Source organism: Solanum dulcamara, chromosome 6 (genome assembly GCF_947179165.1).
Source record: "Solanum dulcamara chromosome 6, daSolDulc1.2, whole genome shotgun sequence".
Lineage (NCBI taxonomy): Eukaryota > Viridiplantae > Streptophyta > Magnoliopsida > Solanales > Solanaceae > Solanum > Solanum dulcamara.
In genome coordinates this window covers 74,235,451-74,250,501 of record NC_077242.1, presented here as the reverse complement: position 1 = coordinate 74,250,501, position 15,051 = coordinate 74,235,451, and the positions used below count along the sequence as shown (strand labels likewise).

General features: G+C 29.5%; 1 protein-coding gene across 1 annotated transcript; it reads right to left on the bottom strand.

Annotated features, from left to right (window-relative positions):
- Nucleotides 1–901: 901 nt before the first annotated feature.
- LOC129891490 (leucine-rich repeat receptor-like protein kinase TDR) lies at nucleotides 902–5,070 on the bottom strand. Its single transcript, XM_055966874.1, has 3 exons — nucleotides 4,362–5,070; nucleotides 1,792–3,829; nucleotides 902–1,428 (listed from the first exon to the last, which is right to left on the bottom strand). The coding sequence occupies exons 1-3, from the start codon at nucleotides 4,896–4,898 to the stop codon at nucleotides 1,124–1,126; spliced, it is 2,880 nt and encodes a 959-aa protein (XP_055822849.1). The 5' UTR covers nucleotides 4,899–5,070; the 3' UTR covers nucleotides 902–1,123.
- Nucleotides 5,071–15,051: the final 9,981 nt, after the last annotated feature.

Below are 15,051 nucleotides of genomic sequence, written 5' to 3'. Positions count from 1 at the left end.
CATTCACCTTTACATAATCAAGAATGATGCCCTGTACCTATAGGTAGAAAGAAAGGGTTTTCAAGAAATATTGTGATTATTTTAATAATCAAAGACAAGACATGGTAGGATCCCCAGTTACAGTAATTTATACTCCCTGCACCAACTAAATCGGAAGTTTAATTGGAAAGACGAGAGTAGGCTCGAGAAGGATCAAAAGACTGATTCTCGGTCTCCTAAAGTAAGTTTTAATTTATTTGTCTAATTCTAACTAAACGTGGTTTTAAACTTACAACAACAACAACAAACCCAATATAATCACACAATGTGGAGTTTGAAGAGGGTAGAGTGTACGCAGACCTAACCCTCACCTTGAAAGGTAGGGCGGCTGTTTTCGAAAGACCCTCGGCTTTAAGAGAGGAAAACAAAATAAAAAATCAGATAAAGACAAGCATATCGAAAACAAGGAATAACAAAAAAAATGAGAAAGTCATGGTAGAATAGTACGGAAAGAAGAAGACATTAACTACTATAAATAAATAAGATAAGATAAGATAAATAAGATAGTGAAAGTACAACGGCGCCACAACTATAAACAGCAATACAATGCAGAAATCAAACGGTAATAAACAGTGGTTTTAAACTTAAGATATATAAAATATACCAAATTGTCCTTTAATCTAATAATCTTAAATATATCAGATGAAAATTGAAATTAAAAAATTGACAAAAAGGAGAAGAAACGTTTTCTTGAAACTGACTAAAAAAAAAAAGTAAGACTAACTGATTAGGACAAGATTTAGAATAACTTTCAGTCTCAGTAACATAAAGTACCACATGAATATGGGAATAGTAGTTACTTTATAATAGCATGTCATTCTCAAGAATAAAGTTGAAAAAAATATTTGAAAACATCTAAAAAGAGATAGAATAACAGACCTTATATTACTGAGGATAGAACTTACTTACATTCCTCTACTTTACATCAAAACATTCTATTCCTGACAAGAAAAAGCATCAACTTCTTGACTAGATAAAGTAACAAAAAGCAACTGAAATAAAACAAACAGGCTTTTACAATATATTTTGTGCTTCAGAATTTCTAATCATGTCTAAATATTAGCATTCTAGTTTAAGAACATTATTAGCCTTGTTTCTTCAAACCAGTTACAAGTTTTAGTACTTCTTCCATTGATGGCCTATCTGAGGGTCTAACTCTGGTGCAAAGTGAAGCAACTTCAAGAGCCAGTTTTATTTCCTCTTGAACCGAGCTCGATGGAGAAACATCATTCTCATCCAAAACCTCTCTCAAAAGCACCTCTTTGGAGGTGTTCTGAATGCTCGTAGCTGCATTTGACAGCTTCCCGTTCGTTAAGATTTCCAGAATGATCTCACCAAAGTTGTATATGTCCCTGTAAAGTTCTTCCTTTATAGCTCGTTCGATTTCACCTGTTTGACACAAATAAACAAGATTTACAACCAGTAATCTGGAATTATGGATAATAACTAATGTCAGGTCAAATTAAGATTCATTAAACACTTCAATTAGAATTGAAAGGGAGCCTTGGAGCAACGGTAAAGTTGTCTCCTTCGAGCGGTGGAATCAGCCAATGATGCTTGTGTCAGGGTACGATGCTTACATCACACCCCCTTGGGGTGCAGCCCTTCCCGAGACCCTGCGTGAAAGCAGGTTGCTTTATGCACCGAGCTGCCCTTTTTTCTTTCTTCTAAAAACACTTCTATTAGGATTGCTAACTATTTGAAAAATATTAATGCAGACTATATCTTCTAATAGGAAGTATAAGTGCATACCTGCTTCATTTCCAACTCTTGGTACCGACAGACCATTATTTAATTGAATCAAGAATTTAACACCGAATTCGGTCAAATGAGGTTCCATGTTTTCATCAAACACAATGTTATTTGTCTTCAAATCCCCATGAGGTATCGCAGGGTAGCAATCATGATGCAAGAAACACAGTCCCTTAGCAATTGCCACAATGAGTTTCTGCTTGGTCGCCCAATCTCTCTTCGTCCTGATCCTTTCAGCCAGATTTCCATTAGGCAAGTAGTCACACAACAGGTAAGCCATACGCTTGTTGTAGCAAAATCCCAACAATCTGGTCAAATTCTTGTGCCTTGCATTGCCCATCCTCGATATCAAGTCCAACATAGCTTTCATTCTCTCTGGTCTCCATTCGATCTTTTTCACCAAGACAGTAATTCCTGTTGGCAGAACAGCTTTGCAATCAGAACCAGCCAAGGGTGGCACCATATCCTTGGTTTCTTCGATAGAATTGAAGCTCCTCAAAACATCATTCGCTGTAAACCGAGGAAATCCACTAAAAGAAACCATTTTCCACTGTCCTTGACCTCTTCTTCTGAAGTAAAGTACTCCGAAAAATGCAGCTGTAATAGCCAATACTATGATTCCACAGGTTATGAGAACCCATGCCAGCTTCTGTGTCTTTCTGCTTCCTAACTCCAATCCATTCGGTCCACGACAAGACCTCAATTGTGTCCCACAAAGCTTAGGATTACCCCAGAAGGCGCTACTATCCATCACCTTAAAACTCTTCTCAAAAGGAATCAAACCAGAGAGATCGTTGAATGACACATTAAGAAGTTGTAAGCTGGAAGAACTTCCGAACTTGGCAGGAATTGAACCGCTAAAACTATTGTGTGACAGGTCTACAACACTAATATCAGGAAGGCTAGCAAGTTCTACAGGTATCTGACCACTTAAATTGTTGTTGGCCAAGTCTAAGCTCATAAGATTTTGGCAGTTGCTTATGCTTTGAGGGAGAATCCCTGAAACATTGTTCATACTCAATTCAAGAACCAGTAAGGATTTGCAGGGTCCAAAAGGAGGAAAATCTCCTGAAATGCTACAATTGGTAGCTGAGAAATTTTGCAGTGAGTACAAAGACAATGTCTTTTCCGAGATTACGCCTCCAAGATTTGGATTATTAGACACATTAAAGTATTCAAGATTGGAAGCTAAGGCAATGTCGGTAGGAATCCCTCCACTGAACCTATTTCTAGACATATCAACATATGATAAATCAGGAAACTTGCCAAAGTTCAAAGAGATATCTCCTGAGAATAAATTGTCTTCGATACGGATACGAACAAGAGAGGAACAATTAGACAGTGATGGAGAGAGTCCACCAGTGAAATTATTCGAAAAAAGGATCAACCTTTGTAACACCCCACCTGAACATATACTTGGTGGAATGCTACCAACTAAATAGTTTGTTGAAACATCAACATATTTCAGCTTTGAATATTTGCCTAAGTCTTTTGGGAGTGAACCTGAAAACCAATTGTCCCATAAAAGAAGTGTATCAAGCTGTGGAAGCTTTGCAATTCCTTCAGGAACAGTTCCACTTAAGTCATTGAACATAACACTAAGCAACTTAAGATTTTTCAACTCCGAGAAAGTCTCGGGGATTGGACCTGAAAGATAATTATCAGAAAGATCTAAACTTGATAAAGATATGATTTTTCCAAACTCCCATGGAATTTTACCACTAAGTTGATTTCTGAACAAGAAAAGTGACTCAAGATTGGTCAAATTAGTCAGCTCTTTTGGTATTGAACCAGATAAATTTGCACTAGCAATATCCAGATACTTAAGCTTACTCATATTCCCAAGTTCCCAAGGAATGGTTCCTTCATATAAATTATAACCAATCTCCATATGAATTACTGTTTTCAGCATCCCGAATTCTGGTGGTATTTTACCACTCAGAGAATTTCCAGCTAAGTGAATGAAATCAAGATTCTTGAATGAGCCATACTCAGAAGGAATTGGACCACTGAAATAACTCCCTGCAAAATTCAGTACCTGTTGGGATCAAAATAAATAAGGCGTCATTCAAAAGCCAACAAAGCAAATCTTGAACCACGATAAATCAAATAGACAAACAAAATTATACTAAAAGAGGCATAAAACTAATATAAAAGAAAGAGATAATAGTCAAAAACACACCTAAACCATCCTTTTTCGTGAATTTCAAAATCCAACTATGACTATCAGTTGTTCCTAGTTGTTCCTTTTTCTTACATGAACTTATCACCATCTATGTATCAAAATAGACCTCATTTATCAGTTGTTCTTTTTTCCTATCCGAATGGTGGTAATACTTCAGGTAGGAAAACGCAACAACTGATAGTTAGAGTGTGAAACTTGGGAAAAAGCATAGTCAAGATAACTCTTAAAAGAAAGTATAGAAACTCTAGAGAGAACTATCTCCATATAAACAAGACTCTTTTAATGACTACATTGTTGATGCTATTGTGTGATCAAATGTAGAAGAAACATTTTACACCAAGATTTTTTTATTTTTTTTTTAAATCATAGAAAACCCTAACAGTACCTTGAGTGACTCAATTTCTGAAGCATCTTTAGGCAAAGGGCCAGAAAAGCTGTTACTAAAAGCATCAAGAACCACCAAAGAATCAAGATTTGAAATCCCACTTGGGAAATGACCAGAAAAATTGTTCCTGCTGATATCCAAACTTGTCAAATTAGTCAAGTTGAAAATCCCAACAGGGAGTTTCTCAGAAAATGAGTTATGACTCAAATTTAGCTCAACAAGGTCACTAAAAACACTAAATTGATTCTCTGACAAAACCCCACCAAGATTTTTCACTGAAAGATCCAAACCAATAATCAAAGAAGAATTTTCATTGCATTTTACACCAGACCAAGAACATGCATAAATTTTATCAGTTGAACTAGAAGGCAAAATCCAATCGTTCAAACTGTTGGAATTATCCAGAATTTCAGTTTTTAAGCTCAAGAGTGCTTCTGTAAAAGGATCAACAGCTAAAACAGGGAAAACAAGAATCAAAGAAAGAAAAATCAAGAAAGTTGTAGTCATGTACAAAGGCTGAAAACGTTTTATCCCCATTGGGACTTGCAATCAGTAGTAGCGAAGAGTAAGGGAAAGAAGAAGAAAAAATAAAACCAACACAAGAAAATATGCAAAAAAAATAATAAAATTGTGTCACCCCCTTATGTGATAATAAAGAGTATTCTACAAGTTCTTTTCTTGCATTGGGACTAGAGAAAGATTGATAAAAATCACGAGGAATCAACAACAAAAACAAAACAAAAAAACTTGATTAGTTGAAATGAGAATATTATTTTTGATGATAAAACACAAGAAAAGATTAAGTGATTTCTTTTAATATGTTCTTATTTTGATTGATAGAGTTAATGATATTTGATTGCTAATTAGTGTGATGTTCAGAATATTCTTACGTTTCGCTTTTTAATTGTAAATTTTCATAAACTTTAATTAATATTTTAGGATATATTTTTTTATTATATTAATATAAAAATGATTGCAATTTATAATTTTTTTATATATATTTTGAAGATCTAAATTTAAAATTTAAAATATCAAATTAATTTAATTTAATTTAATTATAAAAATTGATTCTCTAAAGCAAAATGTGATAAGTAAAAGAGAGAGGAGTATGATTTTTGAGTTTGCTTTATATGATGAGGAACAAATAGGGACCATTTAAGGAATTATTTGTTTAATTGGATTGTGTTTGCCATTAGAGAAAAAAATTACAAGAACTTTTTTTGCCATTATTTTTTGGTGAGGTGAGAAAAGTAAGGCAAATGGGGACAATGGAGCATCTTACTTTATTACATGCCTTTTTATCAATTCAATCCAAATCCATGCACAAACGGTTATGAAATTCTACCTTTCTTGGAATTTTGTTTAGTGCAATTATTCTAGTCAATTAAATTGGGAAAAAATAGTGAAACACTTTATTTGAGGTAATTAATGATGTGACACTTAAAAGAAAATGGTTTTAAGTTTCTTGAATTTTTAATTGAAGTATTTAGTATTAAACCTTCATTTGTACTTCATTAGTTACAAGTTGTCCATGAGACAATATCACAAAAATGGTCAATGCAAGAAAGGGTAATTTTGGAATGGCAAAGTTCAATTTTCAATGCAGGCTTCTTAGATGGATTTGTGTAATATTAGAGTCAATGACAGAAACAAGATTTTTATAAAAAAATTAATAATATTTATAATATGTATAAATATTCACTATTTAGAATTATACGGTGTATAACTAATATATTTATATTAGTAATGACTGAAAATTCTACCAAATAAAAAATTAAATAATAATATAATTAATACATATATTAAATTTTCTAATATATCATATCAAACGATATGTTATTGTGTATTTTAAAAAAATAATTAGGGTAAGGCATAATTGCTCCACAAAGATATACTCTAGGGGTTAGATTGATGTGTATACAAATCAATTACTAGTGTCATAATTATCTTATTACTCATTAAAAGCAAATGGAGAGGGCCACAAGAGGGGAGTGACATAGAGCCCGTTTGGATTGGCTTTAAGTTGGTCAAAATCAACTTAAAGCCCCCTTTTAGCTTTTGGACGTGTTTGCCTAATGCTGACTTTAAGCCATAAAGTTCTTAAAGTCAGTCAAAAATGAAAAGTTAGGATTCCTAACTTTTTTTTTCCAAAGTGCTTAAAGTCATTTTCTTTGACCATAGAAATTACTTTTATATCCCTTGTATTTTAACTAAATTCTCAAACTACCTTTTTTTATTCTTTTAACCCTAAAATTCACATCATAAGCACTTTTATCCAAACACTCAACTGCTTATTTATAAAAATAACTTTCAGCACTTCAAAGTTCTAAAAGCATTTCATACATAAAAGTTACTTTTTTTAAGCCAATCCAAACGGGCTCATAGTACTAGGAAGTATATTATATTTTTATTTTATAAAAAGAGAAGTGTGAATAAGAAAATGATTATTTTTACATAATTAATTTAATTAAGTAGATATAGCTGTTGTTGTCATGATTGTTGTGCATTATTTGGTGGTAGGACTTAGCATCTTAGTAATAATTATTTTTAGGAGTATTAATTAAAAAGGCACAATTAAGCACTATTTAGGAATATATGCAATGATTACCACTAGGACATACTTAGCTTACAAATGACAAAAAAAAAATCTTTAGACTTTAACTATAGGGGTGAGAAGATGAAAAACTAGCCTATAAATGGTGAATATCAAGGAATATGATAAGATTGATGGTATCTTTTCACTTTTAATCAAATGCCATAACTTTAAATCCTAAAAAAGAATAAAATTATAAGTGGTGAGTAAACCATGCAATTAAACTTGTGACATTATACTAGGTTATAGGTGAATTGAAGGTTTATTATGATAATCATATAATTTGATATAAAAAAAATATGTTTATTAGATTTTTTAAATTCAAAGCAAAATCTTAAATCAAACTAAATTTGATTAACTTGATTAGGTTAAGTGTTTCTCTTTTTGATTTGATTATTTGGGTTTATATATATATATAACAAACAATAATATATTTAGTCTGATTCCATAAATTAAGTTCGAAAAAACTACACAAATCTTACTCCCATTTAGAAGATGTAGATGTTATTATATATATATATATATATATATATATATATATATATATATATAAAAGAAACTAAAATGGAACACGAGGGAGAGCAAGGGGTCAAAAGAGTTGGTAAAAAAGGACATTATTATGACAAAAAAGCAACCATCTTTTCCCACTTTTGTGTCATTGAAGCCAATATTGGAAGTATATACTATAGATACAAAAATTATACTTCAATTTTTTTGAGCAAATTAAATTTTTATGAGAAAAAAGGTTAGATTACAGTTTAAATTTTTATTAGTTATTGTATTTTATTTGTAAAAATTGAATAATATATGAGCAAATCTTAGATTTGAATTTAATGTTCTTTGGAAAAGCGTGATATCCCAAGAGTATATATTTGTATATATCTTTTAAAAATAAGGTTTAAATTTAAATGATAGCCTAAAAAGGGATAATTACACAAATTAACGTTTGTATTATGTACCAACTAGTGTTGAGGTAGAATTTTTGACTAGTTCATCAAAAAAATATTTTTGACGAAGAGGTTCATGCGAATTCCCTTTTTTGCTTTTAGCTTGCTCCGCCCCAAAAAAATTGACTATAAAAAAAGAAAAAATGGAAAAGGGAATTATAATTAATGTGGAGAATTAATCGAACTCAGGTAAACAACTAACTACGTTACTAAGATTACTCATAATGAAACCATTAATCGGGTTATTATAAGAAATTTTGTTGATAAAATAATCTTCTATCACAAATTAAAATTAAAATTAATGTAAAAAATACAATTTTATAATGGGATAATTACGCCACATGGCCATTCGACAAACGTAATTATCAAAAAAATAGTCATTCACTGTATATGTATGTATAGTCAATGTATATTTCATGTATAGTCGAGCTATATTCAGTTTTTAAGTATATCATAATATATATTCAGTATATAGCTCATGTATAAGTAATCTATATTGTATAATCAATGTATATTTTCTATGACTTTTGACAAACTATATTGGAATATGTATATTTTCTATGATTTTAACTATTTTTTATGTAAATAAAATATAATTATATTTATTGTAAACTAATTAGTTTATTGTATATATTTAAAATTATTTCTTTAATAACTTAAATCCAAAAAAAAACCTTGTGATTTCACTTTGGCCCTAGCATTGATGTTGACCACTGCATGCTTCCTACATGATCTTATAAATTAAATAACGCTTACATTGACCCTAACTCCCTACATAAATAATCTATTATTAGTGTCATAGCTATATATAATAACAGGTGATCAATCCAACATTATTCCTTGATAAATTATAATATGTGGAAGGAACGTGAAAAAGTAAAAAATAGATCTTATCAAATTGTTTTGATTTAATAACAATATCATTAACTTCATCATCGACTTATTTTTCTTTATCGTTGTTACAAAGAAAATAAGATTCTTTTTTTTATCCTATGTTCAAATTTTAAATGAATCAAGAAAACCATTTATTACGATATAAATAATTATTATCGAATTATATTTCTTTTTTTTCATCATGACACCTGCATTAGAGTTTGATTATTTCAGATTCGCACTATAATTTTTTTTTATATTTAGAACTCAATTCGATCCGTTGCATCACATTATATTTTCATGTAAGTGAGATTGAAGTTAATTAGTTGTTTCGTACTATGCTATTTTTCATACTTCCCCTAAATTCTTCAAATACAGACGGAATTTTAGTTAAATAATTTTTTTAATATAAAGTTAAGCTAAAAAAATAATCTCTGACAGATGGAATACAATATCTTTATTTTAAATATTTTTTCACCTTCTAGGAAATGAGATCCAACAGAAATTACGCAATTTACAAATTCCAATGACATTTAAGTAATGATTTGTTATTTTGTTTTGATATACAGTAGTAAAAGTCAAGAAAATATATTTGAAATTTAATTATTTTTTTTCATTTCCCCAAAAAAAGAAAAGAAGAAGAAAACAAAATTACTTTCTGGGAGTGACAAAATACTAGTCATAAGTTAGTTTTAAATAAATCCAAAATTATCTACGTATAATATAATATAACAGGACAAGCCAAAAGCAACCTGATATCTAATTATTATTTTTTCTTTTGTATTTATCAATTGCATACATTTTACACTCGAAGTTTGTGAAAATAGTTGTCATTATTATTCATGCAATTTAAACCTGGTCTGAATTGTATTTATTGAGTTTTGTAAGTATTATCTTTCACGAGGTTTCACTTGCTATTATTTTATTTGAAGAATTATCGTTTTTTCGTAAATTTTACATCTTAATTATAAGTTGTTATTTTTTCTACGTGAACTATCACCATCTACATATTAAAATATACTTTAAAATTGACTAGATCAATTATCAGTTATTCTATTTTCTTACCAAACATCACCATCTACTCAACTAGATATGTTTTAATACATGAATGATAATAATTTAAATGGCGAAAAAAACCCAATAATTAATATGTGAAATTCGCTAAAATAATAATAATAATAATAATAATAATAATAATAATAATAATTCAGATATATTTTTAACAATTATCTATTAATTTTAGATGATGGTAACTAAAACACAACAAAAAGCCAATCTACTTTATCAAGGAGTTGAATTGCATCCCCCAACCAAATTTTAGTTGTCACGTTTCTCTTTTCGAGAATCAATTTAATTAATTTTTAAAGTTAAATTAAATTAATTTAATTATAAGCTGCATTTTTTTCATAGTAATATAATAAAAATACATGTTAAAATATTAATCAATATTTATATAGTTCAAAAATTAAAACGAGACAAATATTTTTGAACCAAATGGAGTAATAACTTCTATATGTATGAATATATGGCACTAATTTTACCACTCATGCAAATAAAAAAATATGTTTTAAGTTTAACTTTATGAAATGGAAGTACCAAAAGTGTAAAAAATGTAAGCATAGATTTCGAAATGATCCATGCAAAGAAGACTTGCTTTAACTAGAAATGTTATACAATTTCTTTAACATTAGTGAATTATATGGTAAAAAAGGGGGACAAAAATTCTACAAAGTGAGTTTCCCCATAAATAGGAAAAAGATAATGTAATTTCACCTAATCCTTCGTGTGGATTTGCTGTTGTTGGGCAAGTACACTTCTTTTTAGGAACATTAAAAAGGGAAATTAAAGTAAAGTGCAACTAAATTGAATTCATTCCCATGAATATATAACAAACTAATAATATTTTCAGAGTAGTCTCGTGAGGTTTGACAAGGGTAGTGTTAACGTAGCGTTACTTCTATCTTGTGAAGGTACAAAATTACTTTCTTCGTTCATTTTTATTTATTTATTTTGGATTTTGCACGCCTTTAAAAAATAATAATTAATATGAAAATAAAGTAGTTATTTTCGATCAATAGATTCTCACTGAAATAGTAATAAACTTCTTAATTTTTTCGTATAAAAACATTACTACTATTTTTTCTTTTTCTACTAATTCAATCAAAAAAATCTGTGAGAATAGGAAAATTTTAGTAGGAAAATAATGATTTTATTAGTAGTTGATGTACCCTCGACCCAAGAAAAATATATATAATAAAATAGTATGAAAATAAAATAAAATACAGTAGTGAAAAGTTATGGTGGGATGACAACATATTCTTTCATTCTAAATCGCAGATTTTAGGTTCAAACTTTAGGTATATGAAGTTGCCTAGGGAGCGCTTTATTCCTCAATCATCAGCGAAGCTGGGGTATTGAAAGGTGGTTCACTATTTTCATTGAAAAATTATACTATATATAAGGTCAAAATTATCTTTTAAATATATATAGTAAAAGTTGTATCTCTTTTACTTTTTTATATTTTGAATTTTCTTAGTAAAAATTATATTCTGACTATACAATTAATTTTAATGTGAAACTTTTCAAAATGAACATGACTAATTAAATTCCAACGTAAATTCAAATTTAATTGATCCCGATCTCAGCTTAAATGTACATAGAATATCAAATGTATACACTTATTAGCTTAATATATAATATGAATAGAAATAAAAACCAATATGGAAAAGAGATTATCCCTATGTTTCAAATCGTATAATAAATAATAAGAAATACAAAAAGTTGTTACATGTGGAAAAAATACATAAGATGTTGATAAACAACAGTAATAAAGATTATATATATCAATTTTATTTATTTATTTTTTTACAATATCATAGTTTCATACTTAGAAATTCATAAGCAATAGTTTTCATTTGGTTCGAGTTCTTAAGATTATATTTAGGTAAAAATTAGGTGGGATGTAAGAGTAGATCCTAGTGAAATGATTAGAGATTCACGTGAATTCATTAACTTTTGCTTAGATTCACGTGAATTCATTAACTTTTGCTTAGATAATACAGTAGTATCAAAAAATGTATTAAATATATAAAAATATTTAGCTTGAAGTCCAGTTCGTTAGTTCAATTATTATTATATATTAATTTGAGATCGATGTAGCCATATACAAATTCATAAACTTAGAATTTTAAATCCGCCTCTTTCGAGCAGTCGCCGAATGAAAAGTAATTGGGGAATAGCCACACTTAGGGGTGTACATGGATCGAGTTGGTTTGGACTTTTTACAAACCAAACCAAATCATTTGTGTCGGGTTATTAAATCTATAAACTAAACCAAACCAATAAAAGTCGGATTTTTCGATATTAATTTTTCTCGTGTTTTTGGGGTTTTTTCGGGTTTCTCAGATTTTTTATAGTATCTAATAAAAAGCACAGAGCGGTGCTTCTTAAAAAGAGTTCTAGTACAAAATATCAACATATAAGATGGAGACAGAACACTGTTTGAAGTTTTAACTTTATAATATAACTTTATAAGATGGACTTTTTTTGTATATTATTTAGATGAACTTCTCAAGTCCTAATCTAAATGTAAGAAAGAAAACAAAAATTTTAAAAAATTTTAAAAAAAATTTATAAATTACATTTTAATAAATATTTTTATGTATAACATAATTTAAAAGTAGTATATCTATAATCGGTTCGGTTTGGGTTCGATTTGATTTTTTTTAGTTAAAATCAAACCAACCCTATAATGGTCGGATTTTTTTCCAAACACCAAACCAAGTCAAACCAAACCACTAGTCGATTATTTTTTCCGGTTTGGTTCAGTTTGTCGGTTTGGTACGGTTTATCGATTTGCCCTGTACAACCCTAGCCACACTAATGGAAATAAAATTCAAACAATAATACCCCTACTTAAACAACAAAAGAATTTTGTAAGATTTGAACTCCATGAATTGTTCCTTGGTTTTGAACTTAAAATGGTTTGAACTCCACGAATCATCCCTCCATCAATCATTCCTTGATTTTAAACTTATAAAGATTTAAATCCATGAATCATTCCCTGATTTTAAACTTAAAAAGTCGAAACCCATGAATAGTTCATTACGTTCCGCTTGTCAATCCATCGAATTTCAACACCCTTTGGTGGAGTTATTCTATGTTTAAATTGGGATATTTTTGTCCAAATTTTTATCAGTATTACAAATGTGACTAAATTGCGTTTAAAATAGTGGCTAATATTTAATAGTAGGTGTTGGTTGGTTATTTATCCACTTTGTCCCAAATATATTATTATTTTTAGTTTCTGATCTGATGTTCACTCACACTGAAATTCAATTAATTCGAATTCGTACGATATAGAACTTAAAAGAAAACGCTCCCTACAGAGGTTTGATGAATGCACATTTTTTTGAAGACATTGTGGCAATTCCATTCACTTTTTTTTTTTAAAAAAAATAGTTCGTGGAAATTAGGTAAAATTGAAAGAATCTTTTAGCATTGAGAATGGCCCTTCAATTTAAATGGTGGGGCAAAAATGGGCACTAAAATTTGTGATTTTGTCAAATTAGTGGGTGCAAAAATAAACGTATGTGTGGACAAAGTGACAAACAAAAACCCACTATCCAAACAGTAAAAAACCAATCAATCAGACAAAAAATATAAGAAATTAAATGGTTATTCAAGTAAAAAAGGAAAAAGAAAAGGAATAATTATTGTTATACCACAAAAAGGAAACCATTTATTATTGGATATTTTATTATTTTCATACTCTTTATTTTTAGCTATTCCGCGCAATTGATATCATGAGAGCATATAACATACTCTGATGGTATCAAACAGTTTCGCTGAAAGATTGTGTCTTCCTTCTTGATACCATCAGAGTATATTATACTCTGATGGTATCAAGAAGAAACTGTTTGATAAATTGTTTGATACCATTAAAGTATAATGTACTCTGATAGTATCAAAGAGGATCAAGGAAGGGGCACTGGCATAAAAACATGTTTGATACCATGAGAGTATATATATACTCTAATGGTATCAAGAAGGAAGAGACAATGCTTCAACGAAACTACTTGATACCATCAGAGTATATCAAGAAGAAACTGTTTGATACTCTGATGGTATCAAATAGGAGCAGTGATGCTGATGTCAGGAGGTTAGTTGGTGAGTCTATTAAGGGTAAATAATTTGGGTTGGGTCCAATTTGAGTAAATAATTTCATAAATAATCTATTAGGTGTAAGTTTTCCAAAAGAAAAAGGATTATTTAAGTAAATTAAAAATATGTTTGGAAACCTAGATATTATCGAGGAGATGATATTAGGCTAAGAGGTTAGTTGGTGATTGAGCATTGTCGTCACTGTTTTTTCTCTTATTTGTTGTGTAGTACTCTCTATTTCACATTATTTTATACTATTTCGATGTTATTGCTCTCATATTTGTATTCCATTTTTCAAATTGTTTGGCAGGTCTTATTTAAGCTGGGAGTCAAATCATCTTTATCTTTATGCGGTAGGGGTAAGGTCAACGTACACTTTACTCTCCTCAGAATTCACTTGTAAGATTACACTAGATATGTTATTGTTTGCACGGGGTTTGGCTCAATGTTTTTTTTCTTCCTTTTCCTTTTTTTTGTGATATCTATTTGGTAAATAATCAACTTTTTATATTTTACAATTTATGGACCTTTTTTATCACTTTCTAAACACTCTTTCGAGTAAATTAAAATCTTACGAGAAAACATTAATCCATGTTCTAAGATTTTGTAAGGTACTATAAAAGGAAAACAACAGTCTAATATTTTATTTGTAAGGTGCAATATATGAGCAAACATACGATCCCAATCTAACGTTGTCAAAAATAATAATTTCAAAGGCTATTAAAATAACTTTTAAATTAAGGACGAAATCTAAAGGATGAACCTCAAAAAGAGATATTTACATTAATCAATCGCAGGTTAACGCACATCACGAGTTCAAATGTTATTGCAAAGCACAAAATATGATATTTATGTCAAAAAGGTTAAATAGGCGAGCCATTTAATTCACCAAATTTCGAACCTTGTATCAATTGACTTTAATAAATTTCCAGGTTATCAAACTATAAATAAATAAAAGGGTTAGTTAATCAAATAAAAAATAACGGATTATACAAAACATTAGGTGAATAATGAAAAAAAGGATGTCAGCAAAGGAAAAGGGCAAATTATTCCAATTATTTTTTTCCTCTTTTCACCTACTCTTTTGACCATGCAATTTCAAGTGGGGAATGAT

Bases quoted from the DNA above. Each gene is read 5' to 3' on its own strand.
- LOC129891490 (XM_055966874.1), bottom strand. From the start codon at position 4,898: ATGGGGATAAAACGTTTTCAGCCTTTGTACATGACTACAACTTTCTTG. The intron at 3,830-4,361 runs GTACTGTTAGGG...TGATCCCAACAG, and splicing joins CAGAAATTGAGTCACTCAAG to GTACTGAATTTTGCAGGGAG. The intron at 1,429-1,791 runs GTATGCACTTAT...TGTGTCAAACAG, and splicing joins AAGAGTTGGAAATGAAGCAG to GTGAAATCGAACGAGCTATA.